The sequence below is a fragment of the Ctenopharyngodon idella genome, chromosome 6 (assembly GCF_019924925.1).
Source record: "Ctenopharyngodon idella isolate HZGC_01 chromosome 6, HZGC01, whole genome shotgun sequence".
Lineage (NCBI taxonomy): Eukaryota > Metazoa > Chordata > Actinopteri > Cypriniformes > Xenocyprididae > Ctenopharyngodon > Ctenopharyngodon idella.
The window spans coordinates 12,561,178-12,588,298 of record NC_067225.1 but is presented as its reverse complement, the minus strand read 5'-3'; the positions used below and the strand labels follow the sequence as shown (position 1 = coordinate 12,588,298).

Below are 27,121 nucleotides of genomic sequence, written 5' to 3'. Positions count from 1 at the left end.
TTTCTGAATAAAATAAGGTGAAAATCACTACATTGTAAAAAAAAAAAAAAAAAAGATTGTAATTTTAACTGTAAAAGACTGAAAATACACAACACAAAAACTTCCAATAAACTTGAGTAAATAGTACTGAAAACAGAAATCTTAATCTTCTTAATTCTTAGCTTTAGTAAGAAGTATCAGCAGAAACCCTCCGACAGCAGCGTCATGTGATTCTGACTCCAAAACAAACACAGTCATACACTCATCGTCTTGACCACTAGTGAGGAACCTTATAATGTGACCTTTACCAGTGGATGAAGGACTGGAGCGATATGATGAATGACAGTGTCGTTACTCAAACACTCTCTGAAAATGAACAATGGCATGAGACGCGAGCTGAGATCGACCCGTGAGGAACATGAAGGTTCAGCGCCTCCGACACCACAGAAAAAACCCAGAGGAATGAAAAACAGAAACCTGAAGCCAGGACTTCTGTTAAAGCAATATATTAAATGATATGGGACTGCTGTTCTATTTTCACTGTATTACTGTAAAGACAACTAATGGACAAGACAAGTTATTTTCTGTGTTGACGGACATCAGAACCAAAAGATTTAAAGCCTCAAACCAAAGCCTTGCTCTGGTTTGGATTGTTTCTAATAGTTGCACTCATCTTTTCTTTTGTGTCGTATATACAAGTGAAACACTTCTGGAACCAGAACAAATGTAGGGCGGGGCTTGATTTTGTCTGTGTGGAATTGATTGGATGATTGTGGTTTGCTATTGGTGGATCTCGTGTGAGTGACAGGTTGCCCCGCCCTCATCATCAGAGAAGAGATGCTGCAAGAGGGAGGAGAAGATATTCTGATTCAAGATTACCAGGAACATGAATTTAAAACAATAATAATGTGCATCGGTAAATCATTTCTGCACCGGCTCCCTGATGCTCGGCAGTTAAATGGGCTTTTCTCTCCCGCTGCCGACGGCAACAGAACCCCGCGAGCATTCCTCAACACAGAACCCGTCCTGTTGCTGTGGCAACAGAAAAAAAAGAGCAGGAGACAAGGGTGTCGCACTCCTCGGAGAGACTGTTTGAGATGCAGAAAGAACACAAATGAAATAAAACTAATGTGTGTGACGGAGGGAAACTCCCATCACACCTCGACACTGACACACTTCAAACTGAACTGAGCATCGTCTGTGATTCTGCAGTGGAAGATCTGAAAGGTGCTACACAAATAAAATGTGGCATTTTTATTCAAATGAACACTATCATACTGCTGTTTTTTTACTGCAAGTCTTTTAAGCAATTAATACTTTTATTCACCAAGGACACATTAAATTGATCAAAAGTGACATTAAAGACATTTATAATGTTACAAAAGATTCAATTTCAAATAAATGCTGTTCTTTTGAACTTTCTATTCATCAAAATATCCTGAAAAATAAAACGTATCACAAAAAAATGGTAATAATACTTCACAAATACTTCACTTTAATCAAGCCTAAGCTCACTTAATCAACTTTTGAATGGTAGTAGTTGTAATTTAAATTATGTATTTAATAATATATACTAATTTAACAATATGCAAGGAAATTCAATTATAAATCACATTAGTTAGGGTTCATTAATCACAACATCAGCATCATTTGACCATTTTAAATCACCTTCTCTTGTGGTGAGATTTGAAGAGTTTAAAAGGTGCTGTAAAATAAAAACTAGATTAAAAAGTTTGTCGAAACAAACTTTAAGTTGGCTTGAGAAAGCCTGGCCAGAAAGCTTGATTAGCACATTGAAAACATGTTGTTAACATGATTGAGCCGTTGCTAGCTTGTTTCTAGCATGATTTAACACATTGGTAGTGTGATTTAATATCTTGCTAGCATCCCAGCAAACATTTGGACGTTTAATGACCGTTGAAAAGACATCCCTCTGACATGTCCCGTCATGGTTGAAAAATAGTTCCAAAATGAAATTTGAATGGATATCTTATGTTATCTTATTAATGAATGAATGAATGAATGAAGTATTATATACTGAACTATACGTAGCTAAAAGTCAAAGTAACAATTATACATGCAACCTGATGATTTAGCATGATTTAGTTTTAGGAAAATTTGATTTAGGAAGTTTATTAGCATTTCAGTAAGTTGGATTTCTCAAGCCAACTTAATTACCAATTTTGCATTTTTAATCCAACTGCATGTCTTTACTTTTAGCAGTCAGATCATATAATGAAGGATAAAAAAGACGACATCAACTGTGATATTAATGAATCAAATAAATACCGTCATCCAGATCACACACAGTACATGAATCTAGATCACACACTACATCTGACAGTTTATCAGTGTGATAACATACTGTACTCTCATTCAATAAACAATATGTAGTTTGTTTTCCATCTGCACACTGAAGTTTCTCTTTTGAATTTCCACTTGTTTGATCAATGATCACTTGTTACTTCATAGTGTGGCAGAATGTACACTGCTAAAGTGTGTGTGTGTGTGTGTGTGTGTGTTGTGGGTTAATTGCATTATAAATAGTCCCAGTAAAGGGATTTGTATTGTTAATTAGTCTTTTTGCGGTGTTGCGCTGGTGTTATCTGTCAGCTCTTTGAATGTCAGCACCGGCGTTCGTTCTGACGCTCAGATCTCTCTCATCGCTCTCATTCAGCGTGTGTTTCTGTGCAGGTGAGTCGTTTCCCTTTGATTTCTGCTGCTGTCTGTTGGACGTCTCAGTGAAACAGATGAATCCAGCCCTTAATCTTTCACATTTAAACATAAAAACACACTCTACGAGCCCCTCCGACAGCAGGCAAGCGACGGGACGCCACTAAAACTGACGAATAACCGCATTAAAGACAAAGTAAGCAGCGTGAGAGAGACCTGAAGGCCAAACTGAGACTTAAACATGAGGAATACAGAATGACTTTTCTACTTTTATCTCCAAAATATTACTGTTTTGATTTATGATGCTTGAAAAGATCCCTTCAAAAACACAAATATCAATTGAATGTGTTCTAATGTAACAATTTTTCGAGAATAATTACCTTCTTCAGTGATGTAGAATAACACAATGAAAATCCTGAAACACTGACGACTGTTAACAACTTCAGATTAAACATTCAAAGAACTAACCTACACACACACTGATTAAAGTTGAGTCACTGCTGTGTGTGTGTGTGTGTGTGTGTGTGTGTGTGTGTGTGTGGTCTCTCAATCTCCATGGCAATAACAGCTGCTGTGGGTCGTAATTGAAAGCAACGAGAAAAAATAGAACAAAGAAATTGGAAAAGAAAATAAAGCGAACCGAGTCGAGAGAACATGAGGCTGTTAATGATGGATGAGCCACAGATGGAGGAGCTCAAACATACAGGAGTCTAAACAAAACATGAAGCTGAAGTGTGTCATTTCTGCATCACATGGAATTAAAGAGGATCTATTCTGCTTTTGTCCATCTTCATCTTTCTTTAGTGTGTAATGTTGCTGTTTGAGCATAAAAAAGCTCTGTAAAGTTCCAGTTCTTCTCTATATCAGTGTCAGTGTTTCTGAACTCTCTGAAATGCCTCCATTTTGAGTTTTCTTCACAATATCCCTCATTTAAATAATTCATACGCAGAATAAAGGGGCGGGGCCTGGTTGAGTTAGTTAGTAGTGTGTTGAAACTGGCGGTTATGGTAAGGGGCGGGACATTTCCCAAACACCAATCACAACACACTGCTCCAGCCGACCAATCAGAGCACATTGTGCTTTTCAGAAGGAGGGGCTTCATAGAGACAGGAACTAAACAGAGCGTTACTGACAGACTGGGAAGAGAGGAGCTGAACAATGGAGAATATGAGGAAAATAATCAACATTCAAGCAGGAAAACCTGTTCTAGTAGAGCCCAAAAACAACATCAAGACTTTGAAAAAGGCATAATATGGCCTCTTTAAGAAAATAATGACTGTTTTCAAACAAGTTTCCTGAACACTCCCCTGTCTGTCATTAGTCATAGGCAGATGGTCACGCCCCCAAACTCACACGATTGGTTGAGTCAGAAGTTGACATGCCTGGTCGCCCAAACACTCAAGCTGCGTCCGAAATCGTGTACTGTCTGAGTAGGTACTACATTTGGATTTAAATTTACTTCACGACCATTGAAAAAGTATGTTCTATATAGTACGAATGCGTGTAGTGTGAATGAAATCCAGACGTACTATATGCGCCATGTTGTTACTGTCACATGACCCACCAGCGTCAATCACGTCCCCTCAACTCCATTCACAAATCCTCTCCCGTGGCCTCATGGGAAAGTAAAGTGTCCATCGTATGCACACTTCAGAATCTCGCCGGAGATAGTAAGTACTTTTCACCTACTGTTTTTCCAATACTATGAATTCGGACATACTATTTCGCGTACTATATAGTAGAGAAGTATTCGATTTCAGATGAAGCGACAGTGTTTCACTACCAACGACTGACTTATAGAGAGTCTGAACAAACTATCTGAAGTTCATCTAGAGCAGATCTTCCAGAGCGCAGCAGATCAGGCCGTTCTCTGATAAACCCAGTGAATCCCTGGAGCTCTGATGAGATGAAGAACAATTCTACACAGCTACACCCTTACAGACGTGTCTGGATCCATCACTGAGATCTCAGAGGCTCAACATTATCCAAGTGTATTTCACAATATCAGTATTATTATGTGAGCAAAACATGTTGCCACAATGATCGAGGTGTTGCTATGCATTTTCGAGGGTGTTCTGAGTGCTGAGGTTAACCCTAACATCGACTGGATATTAAACTGCAAATGATTCAGCACAGACCGCCGTATCTGTGTGTGTGTGTGTCTCTGATGACAGACATTCAGCGCTGATGATCAGTGGATAATGATGACTCTTCACTGGTCTATTGTTCATGTGTAAGACAGAATGAGACTCTGATTTGAATATTCTCCATAAACATGAGAAAAAGACACTGAGAGACACTCACTGAACAACAAACACTGATCCACTGAGTGTTTGTTTGTTTGTTTGTTGTGTGTGTTGTGTTTCAGTGGTGAAGCTGAAGTCAGATGTTAATTACTTCTCATCTCATGAATCACAGAGACGCTGTTAACATGACATTTACTAACCCAACAAACACTGATCACTGATCACCTTCACCTCTGAGAACGACAACAAACATTACGTGAATATCACACAATATCTAGATGATCAGCATCTCAACAGACCTCAATAAACCTCCAGCTACACACACACACACACACACACACACGCACATATGCACACACACTCTCTCTCACACACACGCACAAGCTTCACCGTGTTTCTGTCTGAAATGTAAAAGCAAACTCCACAATGCTTTGACAAATACTGTTCTCACGAGTTCTGCTAGTGAACAACCATGACTGATCAGTCAAAAACAAGAACACACAAAACTAACCATAAACCACAAAAGTACAAAAGTTAAACAAATGTCATATCTGAGGAAGATCTAGGTTGACCAAGTTTACCATTAACTCTTTCCTCAGTCGCCAGCCACCGCCAGCATTTTGATCATTTTCACAACACTTTTCATGCCTCTCAGAATATTTGATTGTATGAATATCTGATCATACAATAAAACTAGCCTCATGCATTGTTTTTTATCAACACTTGAATGTGGGTAAGTTTCATAAAGCGGCAACATTTTGAACAAAAACCTGAGAAAAATCGTGTTTTTGTCAAAGACTGTCCGGATAGGATTCAGAGCGATGATCAAAACACAGATGGAGCAGATCAAAGTCCATCAACACCTCAAAGCTTCACAGTCGTTTCCTCTTCATGATTCAACATTTCATTCAGTATATGCTGTTTAATGTTTGATGATCGTGTTATTTCACATGTGCGTCAGCAATGATTCTGTCGCTTGTTTCTGCTTCTTCTTCGCCTGTGTTTTGATCAGGAGATTCAGTACTCTTTCAGAAGATGCATAATAGCGCCCTCTACTGTATAACAGTGAAAACATGGATTGCAGGAAAAACTCGCCAATGAAGGGGAAAGAGTTAAAGGAGACTGTCACAATATTATTTGAATTAATTCTTCCACTGATTATCATCATCAGTTTCCAAACTAGACTAACCTGAGCGTCTGAGTTCAACTGACACATGTGATTCCAGCAAATGCAGACACTTGAATCACCCAAACAGAGAGACTCAGTAATCATAAGATTCATTCACACACACACACACACACACACCGTCTGACAGCCGGACAAACACCTGAGCGCCTCTTCAGAGCCATTCTGATCTTTATAAAAGACGCCTGACATTTAGAGACATTATTCACTGCTGGAGCTGAAGAAATGCGAGAGGACAGAAGAGAAGAGGACGAGAGACACTGACACACTGAGAGAGAGAGAGAGAGAGAGAGAGAGAGGGCATGATGTCATCTCTGCACACAAACACTGATGTCTGAAGAGGTCAAGCATCAGAGAGACTCTAAAGACTTCTGAACTCACACTAGACTGAAGATCATCCAGTATGCTCATATTGTGACATCATCCATGTGTCAATCACAGTGATCAGGTCATTGATCTTGTCTGACTGATGTCTGTCTGAAGAACAGCAGGAGATGATCAATACAGGTCTGCAGCGTCTCTACAGCGTCACATCAGCACGACTCCTGCTGTTGAGCACATCTTGGTGACGCACACAGTACAGCGGGTTTCTACTCACACATCCATCTACATCACTGGAGGAAGACCGAGACCCACACTGCTGTTCGCCAAAATGATGCTTCAGATAATCAACACAACAACTCTAGAATGAAAGGTGGAACGACATTTGGACAGCCAACACACTCTTATTACTTAAGCTGATTGCTTCTACTGTCAAACAAGCACAGCAAATCACAATTTTTAGATGAAAAATCATGATCTGAATTTTTGCTAAATCATGCAACCCGAGTTTCATCACATCAGATCTTTTTTCACACTCAGTAGCATGTTAGATATTCACCATCATGAGCCTGTGCTGTATGAGTTATCTATATCTGATCTCAGATGAACAAACATGGCCTAAGCATCACATAAAAACCACTCCATCACTTCAGATGTCAGTCAGACTGTGTAAGTGGGCGGTTCCTGGCCAGAATAAACCAATTATATGCCACCTGAATGCTGTGCAGGACTATAGTTGAGTGAGAATGACATTTCAGAAGAGTTCTGCTCCGTCACATTTGAGCTGAAATAACAGGCATTATAAGTAAGAGAATCTTTAAGAGGAAAAATATCCAGCTGTAATATCTCACACACACTGTAATTATATTCTCAGAACAAAAACACTGAAGTGTACGGCTCCACCGCTGATTTATCATTATATTGTGTCATTATATTTTCATCACAGAAAACGGTTCATTGTTATTCACAGTTGTGCTGAAAGTCACCCTGGGAATGAGAAGATGTTCGTCGCTGAAGCAGAGCGTGTCCTATGCAGACACCATGTGACGCGGATAAACCGCATGTTTCGTATCATGTGACGCAGATCCAATGATATGAGTTTAATATGCAGGTGTGTGGCGCAGGTTCATGGACCAATGAGATTTGACTGTGGGCGGGGCTAACTAGCACACCACTGCACTAATTATGGCCCGATGAAATCCGTTATTTTTCCCCAAATTCTGTTTTACCCCAGATTCCATTTTTTTTTCTGGAATGTTTTAATGGTTAAGTTAATTTTTTTTTTTTTTTTTGCCAGTTATAATTTTGTCTGGATTTATGATGTAAAACATATATACACTGTCTGTGCTGCCCTATGAAATCTATTATTTTCCCCCAAATTCTGTTTTATTTTATCCCAGATTACATTTTTTTCTGTTTTCTTTTTTTCCATTAAAATTTTTCTGAAATGTTTTAATGGTTAAATTAAATTTTAGTAATTAAAAAGCATGTCTGATCATGAAATTATGAAACTTGTCAAATTTAAAAACAATAATATTAAAGGTTTAACAAGAAAAAAAAATTGTTTAGGGCCCTATGAAATCCATTTTATTTTTCCCTAAATTCCATTTTATTTTATCCCAAATTCCTTTTTTTTTCCATTTCAATTTTTCTAGAATAATTTTTTCAAATTTATTCTTTTGTTGGTTTTATTTTTTCTGGATTTATGATGTAATACAAAATTCTTATCATTTTGAGAAGTACTATTCATTCTACTGCACAACAGTAATATATTTCTGTCACAATTTCTTCAAGTTAAACTGAACTTTTATTTTGACGGGTTGTCAAACACCTTTGAGTAACTGTGTGTATATCAGGCCTTGAGACTGACAAAATTAAAAATCACACACAAAATCTTTATCACATTGTGCCCGGTTAACACAGTGTTAAATGCGCAGACATTAAAGGATATGGGCTGGACACCATCCGGATGCACCAGTTGCGAGGACACGTGGTCTGTTTGAGGCAGAAGAAGACGATGGGCGCCAACTCTGGGTACGGGACGACCAGAGCGCTCGACTCACTGCTGACATCATCAGCCACTTCCTGCGCCTGCTCCGCCGGCCCCGCCTCCTCCTGCTCAGCAGGCTCCGCCTCTTCTTCAACAAGCCCATCCCAGCCAGGAGAGGCATGCAGGTCCACGTGTGGCTCCGCCCCCACAGCAGCAGGCCCCTCCTCCTCTGATGTCATGGCTTTGGACACGCCTGCAATGAAAGAGAGCATTAATGAAGTTAAACTAGGAACACCAAGCTCTTTTATAACAGAGTTTTCCTGAAGTCCTTGGAAGAGTTAATCCTGCACACATTTATCTATTAATACAGATGAATAAATGAGTATGTCGAGCGGTTGGTAAAGCTGGACTACTGGTGAAAGCTAAATAAACGGGCTGGTTATAAATACTCCTGTAGCTGCACATAAAGAATGAGCTGCTCTAAATAACACTGAAGGTCTAAAGAAACATTCTGGTCTTCATATTTCAGTGTTGATTGTATAAAGAGATAATTCAGTCAGAAATGATCATTTATTCACCCTCATGTCATTGGAACTCAAAAGAAGACATTTTAAAGACTTAAATTTCCATACAGTGTAAGTCAGTGGGGTCCAGTATTGTTGACGTTCTTCAAAATATCTCTTTTTGTGTTTGGTGAGTAAATGATGACAGAACGATCATTTCTAAGTGAACGATCCCTTTAGTGTGAAGAATATTCCACGTGTGTCAGTTCTGGAGAAAGACAGCTTTCAGCAGAGATAGATACAAAACAGTCTGATTTAAATCATGTGTTAACTAACCAGTTAACTAACTAGTTACTCATTTAATCTGAGTTGTGGTGTTCATGTGGCTCAAACAGTTTGACCATGAGGCTTGTGCTTCAATTCCCACTGAACGCATAACTGGGAACATGTACACCGTGAATGAAATGTCATTTTTGATAAATGTGCCTGTCACATGAACAAATGCGAAGGTATTTACTCACAAAGATCGTTTTCACTCACATTAGCACACTGATGAGTGTTTATTTTGGATGCTGTCAGTGTAATGATCCCTGTTATGTTCCCCATCACGATGTGTTTAACCTGTTCACCATCTCAATCCATCTCCTTCCCTCCCTGAGCGTGTGTGTGTGTGTGTGTGTGTGTGTGTGTGTGTGTGTCCAAATGTCTGAACAAAGACAGTAAAGCCTGAAATCAGCTACACTGTGTCTCCACGGGGTAAACAGATGAATAAACACACTAAATCATGTTTTCATTAATATGTAAAAATGCAGAGATGTTACAGTAAGGAACGCAGTCTGAGGGTTTCCAGGTCAGACAGACGCAGCTGGAGCTGAACACACACACACACACACACACACACACACACACGTGTTTTACTATTCATATTCTCACTGACACCTGAGTCACCTGAGCTGAAGTGAGTCTCCTGCTTCTCAGGTGTTTCTCAGACTGCCACTAGAGGCCCTGATATAATTCAAGCAAAATCAAAGAATGAACTGCTGTGACGTCATCTCGAACAAAACCAGGCAAAAACGATGTTCATTTCTGGAGTTTGAAACAGCTTGCCAAAGTGAACTTTCCAAAAAGTTCACTCCGGCTGGTAAACACCTTCAAACTGCCATTGGTCCATGCAGTGATGATGTATTAAGTGGGTGTGGCTCTGAGGCTCCGCCTTCTTTGATGTGTAAATTTCTCCAGTTCATTTCTTCTGTTCAGTATGATGGCTCAGTAGTGCACAACACAACGAAATTAAAGAAGCAAACATAAGTTCACAACACAACGGAAATGCTCCCGACCACTAGGGGGCTCTCAGAGCTCGGTAAAGTTAGTTTTCCTTGCCAGTGTTCAGAGTCGGCAGTGATATCAATACCACGATTAGTTTCAACAGTATGTAACCACTGTATATCGACATGAAATATTAATTCAAAATCAACTACTTGCTCAATAGCTTCATATTTATACCTGTGAATGATTTGACGCGCTACCATGGCGAATGATGAAGGGAACATCTGCCAATTCCACCAAGTGGTTAAAACGTATAATTTGTATTCATTCAAATTACTTTTAACATTTAAAAACAGACATGTTCAAATTCCAAAGCTCGTCAGTCTTACCAACAGGAACTAACAAGCTTTGGAATTTGAACATGTCTGTTTTTAAATGTTAAACAAAGTCATTGTAATGAATACAAATTATATGTTTTAACCACTTGCTGGAATTGGCAGACGTTCCCTTCATCATGCACCGTGGTAGCGCGTCAAATCATTCACAGGTATAAATATGAAGCTATTGTGCACGTAGTTGATTTTGAATTAATATTTCATGTTGATATACAATGTTTACATACTTAAAACGAATCATGGTATTGATATCTTTGTAAGACTGTCGACTTTATAGAACAGTGGCAAGGAAAGCTAACTTTACCGAGCTCTAAGTGCCACCTAGTGGTCGGGAGCATTTCTGTTTTCTGTTGTGTTGTGAACTTATGTTTGCTTTTTTAATTTCGTTGTGTTGTGCACTACTGGGCCGTAGTTCAGACCATCGAGGTCAGGCGCGAGAAAAAACATGAACACACTGGAGAGCTGTCTTATAGTAGAAACTGTACTTCTAATTGAAAGAGACACTGATACTGTTTTTGGTGTTTAAAACTGTAAAGCTGCTGCTTTAAAGCAATCTACTGTATAAAGTTCTACAACGCATGCATTCGCAAAATGACAAACACAACAAGATCAATCTAGAACAGCAGAGAACTTCAGTACAGACACAGAAGATTAATGACTCCTTCATTGTGTCTGTCACTTTTGAGTAGGTACTTATTTTGAATTATGTGCGACTACTAAAAAAGTATGTTTGGTTCTTTATAGTATGAATGTGTGTAGTATGAATGTAATCCAGACGTACCACATTCGCTGTGCTGTGAATTCCGACATACTTTTGTCACATACTGTTTTTCGCACACTATATAGTAGGAAAATATGATATTTCGGACGCAGCCTGAGTGCGTGCGTCTCCTCTCGTCTCTCCTCCAATCAGCAGGAGATGCAGGTGCCTCATTGTGGGATCCAAACTAATGACATTTGCATACGGCCGTTTCCTTATTTACCTAACGAACACCTGCTGGAATGACCTTGGCCATCATAACAGACTCACACACAATCCATAAGAAACTTCACATTAAGGTCCGTTTTACACTCAATGAATCATGGCATCGTTTATGAAGTATCTGCATGTATTTGCTTGCATTTTATGCATCATATTTACAAAATGATTTAAATCCCATAGAATCAACATAAATCTGTTAATTGTGGGAATGTAACATTGTGCATTTAAAACACATTCAGTTCATTAGTACTATTACATTAAACATCATTCTTACTCATTTATGTATGACTGACAAATATGCATCACAGTAAGTGTATTGTTTTGTTCACAGTATGTTAAAACTGTAAAAGAAAAGAAATGCAATTAAATCAATAATGAGTGAAGCTGGAGCGTCTCATTCACATGAGCAGAGACGTTTACAGACATGAGGGAAAAACTACATCCGGTTGAAATCTGATGGCTCAGAAAGAGAGAAAGCCATGAAAAACTAGCTTTGACACAAAATATTACTGTTACAGGTGAAAACCTGGGAGAAAATATGACACAAACAGATGTGTGTGCCGAGAATCTGACGTCTGTTTACAGTCGAAGCGGAAATCTGCTGTATAAACATCCTGACGGACACAAACCTCCATCTCACTCCACTCGCGCTCTTTAAAGGAGTCACATGACGGAAAACAGCACTGCGTTCTCTCACAAACCTTCATGACATCACATGATCTCATTAACATACAACAGAACTGAGCAACTGATGGACAGCCAATCAGAGCACAGCTCATTTACATACAGAACTAAACGAGTCCGAGTCTGTAATGTACAGTAGCCTGTTTGATTGTAACGGTCAAGAGAAACTAAATTATGACCGTATCATTTTAAATCCGACAGAATAAGGTGCTTTAAGCTGTTAAATCTGCTGTGTTTTGTCACTGCAGCACTGGTAAAAATAGCATGTGATGTGTGTAATAAATCAGCGGTGTGTGTTTCCTGTCTGAGAGAGAAGCAGTAATCTGTTCCCCGTCCATTGGGCCCTATGATTTGTGTGATGCAGAAAACTCAGAATCACAGAATCCGGTCATAAAAATGGAATTTACTGAATAAGGTGGAATGTCATGGAATTTGGTATATTTTGGATGAATAAATCAGACATAGAGCTGAATCAAATGGCAATATGGACCAGTGTGTGTGAATATTAAAGGGTTAGTTGATTCTGTCATTAATTACCCACCCTCATGTCGTTCTACACCCGTAAGACCTTCGTTCATCTTCAGAACACAAATTAAGATATTTTTGAGGAAATCTAAGCGCTTTCTGACCTCCGATAGACTGCAGTGTTATTACCACTTTCAAGATCCAGAAAGGTACCAGGGGGGAAAACAATCCAACCGTCTCCATTGACTTTGTATTGCATGAAGCTGCTTCCTTGTCATTTCTGACTTATAACAAAAAACAGAACAACGTCTAAAAGCTGCTATGTGACAAGGTGTACAGAAAACAAGCTAAAAAACCCAGAACTAAGTTTTATAAGCTGTCGACCCAAAAAAAAATGAGCGTTTAAGGACACAAAAGTGGATACAGGTGATTGAGACAGAGCACAATGTGTCATATTACTCTGAGAACTACGCCCACTGGAGGGGAACGTAATCAGTGACAGGAAATATAATATATAAAACTGACATTTGGATATTTGACTTACCAGAGACAAAATGTTTACTGCACACGTAGGCTTACTGAGGCATACTGAGTGTCAGGATCCCAAAATTTACCCATTCTTCCTGCTGATGCTTCACGTCTTATTGCCTGTATCCACTTTTGTCTCCTTAAAGGCTGGCTTTTAGGGTTCGGTAGCTCATAAAAACTTAGTTCTGAGTTTTTTTACTTGTTTGGTGTACACCCTGTCACACAGCAGCTTTTAGGCATTGTTCTGTCTTTTGTTAGAAGCAAGAAATGTCAAGGAGGCAGCTTCATGCAATACAAAGCCAATGGAGAGGGTTGGATTGGCCCAGTGTGGGCGTGGCCTAAATATGCTCTGTCTCTATATCTTCTCTTCTGTGTCATTCTCATATTCTGTTTACATTCAGCGCTTCCAGGTTCTACGCCAGAACGACCAGCTGAGATGACGCTGAGATGAGACAACACTGAGACAATGCAGGCAAAATGCAGAGGCGATGCTGAGACGATATTGAGACAACGCAGAGACAGCACTGAGACAACGCAAAGACAACACTGAGACAATGCAGAGACAACACTGAGACAATGCAGGCAAAATGCAGAGACGATGCAGAGACGATGCTGAGACGACGTTGAGACAACGCAGAGACAACACTGAGACAACGCAAAGACAACACTGAGACAATCCAGAGACAACACTGAGACAATGCAGGCAAAATGCAGAGACGATGCAGAGACGATGCTGAGACGACGTTGAGACAACGCAGAGACAACACTGAGACAACGCAGAGACAACACTGAGACAATGCAGAGACAACACTGAGACAACGCAGGGAAAATGCAGAGACGATGCTGAGATGACGCTGAGACGATGCAAAGACGACGCTGAGACAATGTTGAGACAATGCTGAGATGACACAGGGAAAATGCAGAGTCAACGCTTAGATGACACAGAGAAGACGCAGAGACGACACTGAGACAACGCAAGGAAAATGCTAAGATGACGCTGAGACGACGCAGGGAATACACAGAGAGGACACTGAGACAATGCTGAGACGACACAGAGAAAACGCAGAGACAATGCTGAGACAATGCAGGGAAAATGCAGAGACGATGCTGAGATGATGCTGAGACAACGCAGAGAGACAATGCTGTGAAAACACAGAGACGACACAGGGAAAATGCAGAGTCAACGTTGAGACGATGCAGGGAAAATGCAGGGAAAACGCAGAGACGATGCTGAGACGACGCAGAGACAATGTTGAGATGATGCTGAGTCAACGCAGTGAAAATGCAGAGATGATGCAGAGATGACACAGGGAAAACGCAGAGACGACGCTGAGACAATGCTGAGTCAATGCAGAGACAACACTACATCACACAAGAGCTGCAGATTTAAACAAATTAGTTAGCCATCGCTGCTCATTTGCATGAAGTTAAACTTCTCTCAGCGTTGTGACAAAAAACTGAATAAAAGAGCTTTACTAGTGTATGATATGACATGTCAGAATCCAGCCGTGTTTCTATCTGAACATGATTTCCTGTCTTTATGAGGTATTATGAGCTCCAGACGTCTGCTGATCTCTACAGGAGTGTGAGTCGCGCCCAGCTCGCGATAGATGAGGGTCATCATGAAGAACTGGGACACTGTGAATAAGACATTACTGTAATTCAAACACTGCAGCTCTCTGAAAGACTCGAACCCAGACAAACACACACACAGCGGCCTGTCTGAAGATACAGAACATTTATGATACAGAATTACTCAAAACAACTGAAGACACACATCTGTGAGCACAGAGCTCATTCCTTCTGCTCTGAAACACAAAGAAAAACGCGAATGTTCAGTGTGATTACAGAACCTCAACATCCACACACAGAAATATCTCAGGATCTATAAGCTCACGTCTATATTGAGCTCTATATAATCCACACAGCGTAAACACACACACACACACCTCACGTTGCATAACGTGACAATTTATATAAGTGTAAAACACACACCTACACACACTTGTTTAACAGAGTCAGAAACAGAGGGAGGTAAAGAATGAGACACGAGACGAAAAAGAACAAGAAAATGTGCAAACACAGAACACTCACACACACACTCACTCACACACACACTCACACACACTCTCTCTCTCTCACTCACTCACTCACACACACTCACACACTCACACACACACAGACAAATTATGACTATGTTTATGACAATTAAACACATTTAACAAATGTGGCAACACTTTTTTTAAGGTGACATAGTTACACATGTTGTAAGTGCATACTATAGTAATAACAGTAAATGATGCATAATTACAAGGAACTAACCCTAATCTATTAGTAAGTGCATGTAGTTAATTAATATTACTCAGTACTTATTTGTGTAATTAACAACATCATGTTAAAATAAAGTGTAGACAGACAGACTGACAGTCAGACGGATTTCAGTGGTAACGTTTCATGTAGAGTCTACGTAGAGCAGCTCAGGATTGATCTCTCTGCGTGGGCAACACACACACAGACACACACACAGTCTCTCTCCTGTTTCACCCTGTAATTAATCCCACCTGCTAATAAACAACCCCACTGCAAATAGCTTCTTGGTAATTGTGTTTGTGTCCTGAAGTGAAATAATCTGACAACACCCCTCTCAGCAGATGTCCTCGACGGTAAAAATGATTAATAAATAAAATAAAACACAAGACTAGATAAATGTGTGTGTGGGGGGGGGGAAATCACACATCATGGCTGTGATTGGACAGCAGTGATCACATGACTAATGTTCAGACCAGCAGCAAAGTGAGTGTGATGTTCCTTTTATTACAACAGTTAAAAATAAATCAACTTCAATTTAAAAGCACTATAACCAAGGAGTTTTTTTAATCAGATAATAGGCTTTTCACACAATATGGTCAGTAATTCTGTTCAATTCCACACAGTCAACAAAGATCCAGAAGAGGCCAAAGTGGATCAGGATCAGTTACACACAAACACACCAGCAGAGGCACATAGTGTCTGAACAATCGGAACACTCACTGATGGAACACTCAATGTTGGAATGTCACTCAACCAATCAGAACACTTTGAACAAGCAGAGTGACACTGAACTAATTGGAACACTCAGCACATAGCATCAAGACTGACATTCAATCAGAACACTCGGAACGCTATTTGATCATTTGGAACACCACTCACTCAACCAATCAAACAAACACTTAAAACACTGCTGGGACACTCAGAACGCAACTCAGCCAATTCAAACAATTGGAACACTAACTGAACATGGGTGTCACCCGAACAGTCTGAACATGTGGAACACTATTGGAACAATTGGAACACTGTTTGACCATTCGGAACGCCACTCAACCAATCAAATACTGCTGGAACACTGCAACTCAGTCTATTGAAATGATTATGGAACATTAATGGAACACTCAGAGTGTCACTCAGCCTATCGGAACACTCAAAACACTACTGGAACACTCAGAATGCAAGTCAGTTGAAATAATTGGAACACTCAATGTGTCACTCAACCAATCGGAACACTTGAAACACTACTGGAACACTCAGAGTGACACTCAACCAATCAGAACACTCAGAACACTGCTGGAACACTCAGAATGCCTCTCAACAAATCAGATTCCAGGAGCAAAACTGTATAAAATAAATAAACTCTTCTCTCTCTTATTCTCTGTGGACATTTTCACACTCTTCATCTCCTAAATGTTTCTTTGATTATGATATTTGACTCATGAATAATAATGAGGTAATGTAATATTGTGATATTTACACTCATGAATAGTAATTAGGTAACGCACAAATAATTTAACACAATCTCTTCCTGTTTAAATAAACTGATCTGACATCAGAAGAATATTTGCTCATCTTTGTGAACTAATGTTTCTAGCACTACTGAAGTCAAACAGCACAGGACAGGAATTTGACATTGTTTTGCTAAAGTTAAATAACACTATTATATATGGTATTCCATGTGTAAGCACTGCTATAAACATGCACACACACACACACACACACACACACACACACACACACAGCTGCATGAGTGGCGTTTGAGTCTGGACTCATTAAACACTAAACAATCAGTGTTGCTGTCACACAGACGGGCTTCAGCGTTCATCCGCTCAACCGTCCTGATGTTCAGACTGAGAGTCTCATGAAGTGCTCTCAAAACACTCTCTGAATCACACACGCACACACACACACACACACAGATTTATGTGAAGTTCTCTGAAGGACCTGCAGTTCAACATAAATATAGTCATCATTCAGTACCATAGTGTAAATCAAAGTGCAGGACTTTCATGTAAGGCACTTTCAAGCCATAATTTCTACAGTAAGTACCATCTTACTCAACAAATACTAATTTGACTATGAGCATCAAATCACGATGGCCTGAAATAAAGCCATAAAGACACAGAAAACATGAGTGGCTTTAACACAGCGAAGAGCTGTTTTTAGACACAACATGAACAATATGATCACAGACATCGATGTTCAATGAACCATTACATTTATTGATCACATTTAATAGGAATGCACAATTTCTTTGAGAATTCTGTAACTGCTGTTTATGATGCAGCGATACAGATTAATACTGTGCATTAATACAGAATGTGTCGTGAGTGTTTATCTGCATTTTACAATGACCTCAGAGGCAGAGTTTACAGTCGAGCTATCAGTTTTATAATCATCTATTGAGGAGTAAAAGCAGCAGAACTGAGTCAGACGTGTGTCGTTGCTCCGGCTTTTCCTGAATGGACTGAAATATTGATGATGGTTATTAATAACACCATCATTTCACCAAAGACATGAAAACCTTCTGAGCATCACCTTGGTGTTTCCGCGGTAACAGAGAGAGACAGAGAGGAGTGCTGCTGCTATGATATGACAACATCTGCTGACAGAACACACACACACACACACACACACACACAGGCAGCTGTCTGAAGTGACATCAACTGCTCAAGTCAGCAATTACACACACAACATTCTAATTTATACACTAGATTTTTAGAAAAGAACAATAATGTTCACTTGCACAAACGTCACTGCTACAGTGCCACAGTATGCTGTTTTGGTGGTTGCTAAGGATGTTGCCATGGTGTTTTGGTGGTTGCTAAGGCATTGCTAAGGTGGTTGATAGAGGTGTTGCTATGTTGTTGTGGGTCGCTGCTAAGGTGCTGCTAGATTACTAGGGATGTTGCTATGGTGTTGCTAAGGATTTTGCTGTGGTCTTGTGGGTGGTGGCTAGAGGGGTTGGTCTGTTTTTTAGGTGGTTGCCAAGGTGTTTCTGAGGTGGTTGCTAGAGGTGTTGTTGTGGTGTTGTGGGTGGTTGCTAAGCTGCTGCTAGATGATTGCTAGGGATGTTGCTAAGGTGTTGCTAAGGATGTTGCTATGGTGTTGTGGGTGTTGGCTAGAGGTGTTGCTCTGTTTTTTAGGTGGTTGCCAAGGTGTTTCTAAGGTGGTTGCTAGAGGTGTTGTTATGGTGTTATGTGTGGTTGCTAAGGCATTGCATTAGTGTTGTGTGTGGTTGCTAAAGATGTTGCTACATTGTTGTGGGTGGTTGCTAAGGTGCTGCTAGATAATTACTAGGGATGTTGCTATGTTGTTGTGGGTGGTTGATGAAGTGCTGCTAAATGATTGCTAGGGATGTTTCTAGGTGGTTGCTAGGGCTGTTGCTAGGTAGTTGCTAAGTGGTTAGCAGGGATGGTGCAATGGTGTTGGGCTTTTTAGAGGTGTTGCTATGATGTTGTGGGTTGTTGCTACACTTTGCCAGGGCCGTTGCGATGGTGTTGTGGGTTGTCGCTAAGGCTTTTCTAGAGGTGTTGCTACACGTTGCTAGGTGTGTTTCAATGGTGTTGTGGGTATACAAAAGGTATTGTCACACTATCTGCTGCACCTCATTCAACACACTCCAGTTATGTACTGTTACTGTCACAGACATTCACCTGTTGTGAGACTCATCTTCACCACAATCATCTCTGCAGGCTAATTAGAGTCAACTGAGAGCTTGATCATATTTAAACATGCATATGAAAGCAAAAAATTAAACATCTGGGCAATTAAACAAGAGAGAAGCAGCAGTGAATCAGCAGGATCAGTTTCAGCGTCTCATTCACTTCACAGCGTCTCTAAGTGACATGATGATACAGGCTGAACTTACAGCTCAGACGAGCTTCCTTCAGATCTGATATATGAAACATCACATTCAGACCATTTTAATTCAAAAATAAAAATGACAAAGACCTACGAAGTCAATAACAGGAGAAAAAGAATCATGATGGTGTTGTCATATTGTTCATGGTTTTTGGGTTCATGGATTCAGTCTTCAACATGAGATAAGTGCGCACACACACACACACACACACACACACACACTGATGCAGTCTCACTTTCATTACAAAATGGTGCAGTATGTGAAATAAGTGAACAAAAGCCATTTAGTTGAATACACAGCCCAACACACACACCTCACAAGAACACACAGACTCTTGTACAGAGATTTAGCCTCTGGGTAAAGAGGAAAACTCATTGTGTCGTTTTTTATTATCTCCTGTCTCACACACACACAGACAGACTCAAACTTCCCCTCCAAGTCATTTAATTGAGTCGTTTAATAGAGTGGCAAACCTCCAGATGCTTCTGCTGTACTGCAATGAGACGCCACACACACACACACACACACACACACACACACACACACACACACACACACACACACTTGCTCTCCCTCTCTCTCATAGTCACTCACACTTTTATAGTAATAAAAATAATTTAGTTCAGTTAGAGAACAGACAGTAAAATTAAAAACTGAACGTGTCTGCTCAATGCAGAGAGTCACAGCACAGATCAGACGCAGGAGTCAGATTTCACTTCGTGTGTGAGGAGCTGACTGACAAGACGATGGCAGAAGATTTATGTTGCGAAATGTAAAAGCACCTATTTGGCAATATTTTGGCTTTAAACTCAATGCTAATAGGGAACCTGCTAAGAATTACTAGTTTTTGTGCTTTTCATTAAAGGGGGGGGTATCACACACAGTTTCTGCCAATCTCTTGTTAATCTTGAGTACCTATAGAGTAGTAGTGCATCCTTCATATCTCCATATTAATCTCATATTTATAAAAGATACATACGCTGTACCGAGTCTTTCCGAAAACAGCCGAGCTCCTGGAGGCGTGTCGTGTGAGCGGAGCTAAAGAGTGACGAGCATGCGCAGCTTTTGTGTAGCGATCGTCTGCAAGCTATCAATGGTCAGCTAAACAACTGTATTTAAACACACACAATACACCATCGCATTATCCCTGGATAACTTTTGAATCACTATAATGAATATAACGTATAGTGAATGATGAATAATGAATTTATTACTTCACTATGTTCGTGTTGTTTACATTATATGCACTTAGGCGCCTATTGCCAACAAAACAGACATTTGAAGCAGTTTTACTCTCCACCTGCGGTTCCGACTCATGACCGGGATGATTATCGCTGTGACCGCACAGTTTCAAATGATCTGTAAATCCAGTGTAAAACTGGGCCTTGTTTATAAAACCATAAGCACCGATCCTGAGGGCTCGAGCAGCCACGGAAAAACACGAGATATTCTCCATTCATTTTAACCAATAAAAAAGTGATTGAAACTATCAGTTTCTATGGGTATTTTAATAACAAATATAGAGAGCGATACACCAATGTAATGCATGAGCACAAAACTCTCAGCTCCACTGGGTTCTTTGGGAAGCAAGGTTATCTTTCCCTCACAACATTGTTGATTTCGTGAAGTCCTGTGACCTGTGCAGCGCTGCCGAAGTCTATGAGGATTTGAAAGAGTATTTTTGGCACAGAAAAATAATAAACCCACCATTCAAGCAATTGCCACCCTCGAATTGGCACTAATTTGAAAGCGAAAGTAAAATGCGCACAGCCGCACAGGCATTCATAACGGTGTGGAGCAGAGCGAGCGTTTTCTGTTCATTCCTATAAGCTTAACTTTCATAGGTATTAACTGAAAACGCTCGCTCTGCTCTGCACTGTTATGAATGCTCATGCGGCGAATTACCGTCAATTCGGGGGCGGCAATTGCTTGAATGGTGGATTTATTATTAATTAGCGATTTGAATTAGCAATTTAAAAGCGAGGTGCAAAAGAGGGAAAAATTCCAACGTCCCAACCACTCCCCACACACACACACACACACACACACACACACACACATCATCTAAACACACGAGTAGTTGATCCACATCAGAGGAACGTGCAGAACTGAAGCTGCTCTGATGAATAAATAACAGCAAACACAATCAATACGTCACTAATGGAGGAACATGATCATTACTGATGCTCACATGATCATTATTCCATCTGTCTCCACGGCAACACCAAAATACTTATTACTATCATTACAATACAGCTATTATTGCAGTGATCAGTTAACCCAGATTAACCCACCGCTCACAACTAAACTGAGAGAGAGATTCAGTGACACATACACTGTTAAATCAGGACAAAACAACACAGCTTCTTTTAAGAAATCAGCTGAACATTATCCACAGTGATGTGTTTAACGACATCCATCGGTCTAGACGGAGTGTTTTGTATTCATGATCGTACAGCGGGTCCATCAGTTTATGATTGCACTGCTGAATCTGCCGTTTTACATTCTTCTCTAATTTAATACAGTTATTCATAACAAATGACATTATCAGAATCACAATTTGTTGAGTTCGGATGAGAGTCACTTTGGATAAAAGCATCTGCTAAATGAAAAAATGGAAATGAATTAAAAGAGCAACATCAGTTATTTACTGACCTAGAAATAAAATATACATTTTACACTTTGAAATATACAATTTATATCATAATGTTTCTTTGCTTTTATTTTGCCACAATCCTAAAACATCGGTAATTTTCAAGTTCAAATGAACATTAAATTAATATATGTATATATGTGTGTGTGTGTGTGTGTGCGTGTTTGTGAATGACAGCAAATACATCATGAAATCTTGTCATGCGTTACCCTGAGCGTTCATCTGTGATTCACACTGGACAGACTGTGATTTACGTGCGGTTCTCCCGGACAGGCCCGTTCTCACAGTATTTATGGCCAGAGACGCTGGTTTAATAACTGGATGGGTTCAGTCCAGCGCTGGAGAACTAAACCAGAGCGTCCGCTGTCTGCAGCTGATCCAATATTAATGCAGTCATAACTCACAGACACTGCGGGCCGAACACTTACTGACCCCAGCGTGTTCTGTGAGCTTAAAGCAGACGCTTCAGTCCGTTCAGAACAACACAGAGCCGTGAGAGAGAGATCTCTGACCCGTAACTCGCCGCTCTGCTCCTCGATGCAATTAGCACACGAGTTTAATGAGAAGAAACCATTAAAAGTGGAAAGAGAGCGTGTTTGTGTGTGTGATCTAGAGCAAGGTCTGAGTGCGAGTTATTAGTTTTATTGATCCAGAGGCAGAATTGGGTTTCAATTCCACAACAGCAAATCAACAGGATCTGAAACACAGGCAGAGACACACTACAGCTCTCCAGAGGTTTCTTTATGATCATATTCTGGTAAAAAGGCAAGCGATTGCTGTTCAGATAGCATGTTTTCACTTAATCTTCCATCTATGATAAGTACGGTCAAAGACCAGCATCCCCACTGGACCAATCAACATCTAGAGATCATGTGAGAGAGATACAGGACGCCCACATGGAGAGAGACGAGTCAGAAGAGATGCAGAACGGATTAAAAACTTCACAGATATATGTATATATTAAAAAGCATGAAGGTCAAACCCCTAAACGTGACACTGGAGCGTAACAGATCATACAAAAACATGAATAAGATTGAACAAAACCAGCCGCCAATTCACCAAAACATAAAATGAGTTTCCATGAGATTGTGTCGTTCCAAACCTGTATGACTTTCTTTCTTTCTTCTGTGAAACACTAAAGGAGATATTTTAATGAGCAAAACAATACTGAACCCCAATGACTTTCATTGACAAAAGAAAACACTGAGACATTTCTCAGAATATCTTCTTTATGTTCCACAGATGAAAGAGAGTCATACAGGTTTGGAACGACGTGAGGGTGAGGAAGTGATCAGTGTTGGGTGAGGTATTGCTGGTGGGTCAGTGCAACAAACCAGAAAATAAAAAGAAACGCAATTTATTCCATCACTGACGATTCTAATGTAATTTATAATGTAGGTCAAACCAGTACACACACTCTCACACAAACACACACACACACTCTCACACAAACACACACACACACTCAGACAAACACACACTCACTCAAACACACTCACACACACGCACACTCACAAACACACTCACTCAAACACGCTCACAAACACACACACTCACAAACACACACACTCACAAACACACTCACACTCACAAACACACACAAACACACACACTCACTCACACTCACAAACACACACAAACACACACACTCACTCACTCAAACAAACACTCACAAACACACACAAACACACACACTCACTCACTCAAACAAACACTCACAAACACACACTCACTCAAACACACTCACACACACGCACACTCACAAACACACTCACTCAAACGCACTCACAAACACACACACTCACTCACTCAAACAAACACTCACAAACACACACTCACTTAAACACAAACACACCCTCACAAACACACACACACACACACTCACTCAAACACAAACACACTCACACACACACTCACACACACAAACGCACACTCACAAACAAACTCACACACGCACACACTCACAAACACACACACACATGCACACTCAACACACACAAACACACACTCACTCAAACACAAACACACACACACAAAAACACTCACTCAAACACACTCACACACACTCACAAACACACACACACACTGTATAAACACACAAACACACTCACACACTCACACAAACACACACACACACACACACACGCACACTCACAAACACACACACACACTCACTCAAACACTCAAACACACTCACACACACAAACACACACTCACTCACTCAAACACAAACACACTCACAAACACACACACACTTACAACACACACAAACACACACACACACACACACACACACACTCACTCACACACACTCACTGAACATTCAGTCGTGTCAATCATCATTACGAACACATATAAGCAGCAGTCACTGACATCCCATCCCTCCTCCTCCTCCTCATCTCCTCCTCCATTTCTCTTTCTCTCCCTCTGCTCAGGACTGTTATGGGGTGTTTAGCTCAGGTTCGAGCCTCCTTCAAGGACAGCAAGATACATTTGTTCACAATTAACTATAAAAGACTGAGTTGGCAGGAGAACTCATAAATTGAGGCTTTGCTGCTTGGAAAGTAAAAGTATGTCTGATGTCCTGGTGCTTTAAATTGCTGAATTTCTCATTACATGTTTTTCATTTGTTGCAAGTTAACGTTTACAATAATGTAAACACCAAAAGACTAGTTGCATCCTAATATATTTGTATATCTTCTTTGTTTTTGTGTTGTTTTGTGGACCCCAGGAAGAGCTGCAGCTGTGTGGATCCAAATAAAGACTGAAGACCATGTGTCGCCCTGAAAGATAATGAAGGCCTCATCTCTCTGCTGGACAGGGCCAAAACTGCACAAGATCACAGACAGCTGGAAAACTAGTGATCGACTCGGATTGAAACTCTGGAACAAGTTGTACTCAATATCAATCCTTCAGCATTGAACAGCCACTCTGAGCAGCTGTGAATCTGCAGTTCTGCTCAGGGTTCTTCACCGGCTCTAAATCACAATCACAAGCTGCTTTTCCACCGTCGGGCCGAACCGTTCTCATTGCTTAACCGTTCCACTCTGGCTGGAGTGGATATGGTTTCATTCTCCACTGTGGGACTGAAAACGAAGCTCTTTGGAATGTAATACAAATGCATCATATGAGATGTAATTCCGGCCCGAGAACGGCTTGTAAACATGCCATGCCGAACCAAGATCAAGTGGAAACCGTTCCTGACCGTTCTCAGAACCGTTCGGCCAGAAAAGCGGTAAATGATTCAAAGCATAAACACCAGAACACCAGCTGCGACCCGTCACGTGTGTCCTCATCCAGCGCTCCACACACACACATTAATAAAGACGAGTGTGTGTTACTGAAGCCTGAACACAAGCGTAAATGAAAGGTGAAGCGGTCTGGATCTAATCCTGCTGAGGAACGAGGAAGAGCTTTTTCTCATGACAAGCTTCCATGCGCTCAAAACTCTCGAATCCAAACTCAGAAAGCTTGAGATCAGAAAACAGACAAACCATTCATGACCAGGTCTTTTCATCTATCTTTCTATCTAAAGAACTGTTAGGTTCAAAATAAAATGTGTTATAAAGAGTTACAGAAAAGGGTAAAAATGAACAATTTAAGTCAACATGAAACTGTTTCACTCACTTTACTGCCATAATCTCAGTCAAACAAGATATATATTTAAAAAAAATCCTTAAAACTTTACAATAAGGTAAAGTTTGTTAACATTAATTAATGCATTAACTAACAATGAGCAATACAGTATTACAGTAAAAATACAATTTGTAAATGTTGAAATTAACTTTAGCTAAAATTAATAAGCACTTTAGAAGTGTAGTTTATGTTAACTGATGGAATCCATAATGAATTGTAACAGACTGAACGAGTCATTCACAAACAAACTAAACGAATGAATCGCGGACAGCTGAATCTCTCTCTCTCTCTCTCTCTCTCTCTCTCTCTCTCTCTCTCTCTCTCGCATTACAGTGAGCGCGTGCACAGAGACGCCCTGACAGCCCGCGGGAGCGCGCACCTGTCTCAGCGCGCTATAAATAAAACAATAACACATCTCTGAGTTCTGCTGCTGATGACTGTATATGACCACAATAAATAAACAAAATCATTTTATCCCCATATCTTACACTGTCTGCAGGTGTCTGGTTATAAATAAAGCAGTTAATCAATAATCAATCACGGGATAACCAGGTGGGAATGACAGATAAGAGGGAAAACGGATGCGCTCGACTGTAAACTTATGAAACGATCCTCATTAATTTTTCACATCGATAGATTTTAATGTAATTGTATGGACATTTAGGCTTCTAACCGCATAAAATATTCACAAACCGAAATAAAACGAAATATTTTAAGATAAATAATGGAACATTTATGCTTAGTAAATAAAAAACAGACATATAGAGAACATATCAGCATATGACCATACTTAAAGTCATGTGACCATGTTAATATAAATATATGCATGTGTTTATATATGTGAATGTTTGAGAAGATCTGGGTTTGGAGTGGTTCTGTGCGCGCGACGCACCATGTAACGGTTTGTTCATTCATGCGTGCGCGCGTGCGATCAGATGAATGGAAAAGTTTGCGCGACGATTTCCTGAACTCACCTTTATTTGTGTCATTAAAGTTTGATGTGTCGAGATGATCCTGAACGAGTCTCTCACAGAACAACGATCCGGAGGAATCCGCGTTATTGTGTTTAAATGTGTGAAATTCCTCCAGAACACTCAAATCCACATGACAGATCCATTCATGTGCTGAAACGGGGTTCAGTTCTTCCACACACTCCTCGGGCTGATCTGCGGGAATGTGTTCTGGCTGAAGCTCGGCTGGATTCTGGATTCAGGAATGATGTTCAGACGCTTTTCCCTCGAATCCGTCAGACAGACACCGAGGCTCGCCGAACGCTCCTCCATCTCCACACGTTCCTGAAGATGCGGGAATACAATCACATCGCCGCGAGAGCGTCTCGCGTGGGTTCTGGAGGCTGTTGCATCACCTGAGCGCGCGCACCACCGCCTCAGGTGAGCGCACGCGGGAACGCGCGTTCCCGGTGATTCGGTGAGAGCGAGACG

At 40.4% G+C, this 27,121-nt stretch overlaps 1 protein-coding gene across 1 annotated transcript in view; it reads right to left on the bottom strand.

Annotated features, from left to right (window-relative positions):
* Positions 1 to 27,121, bottom strand: part of LOC127513821 (voltage-dependent T-type calcium channel subunit alpha-1I-like) — an 81,992-nt gene extending 54,871 nt beyond the window's left edge. Inside the window, 2 exon segments of the mRNA XM_051895888.1 lie at positions 8,358 to 8,648; positions 26,654 to 27,121. Coding sequence (XP_051751848.1) covers positions 8,358 to 8,634 — 277 coding nt within the window. The 5' untranslated portion in view covers positions 8,635 to 8,648; positions 26,654 to 27,121.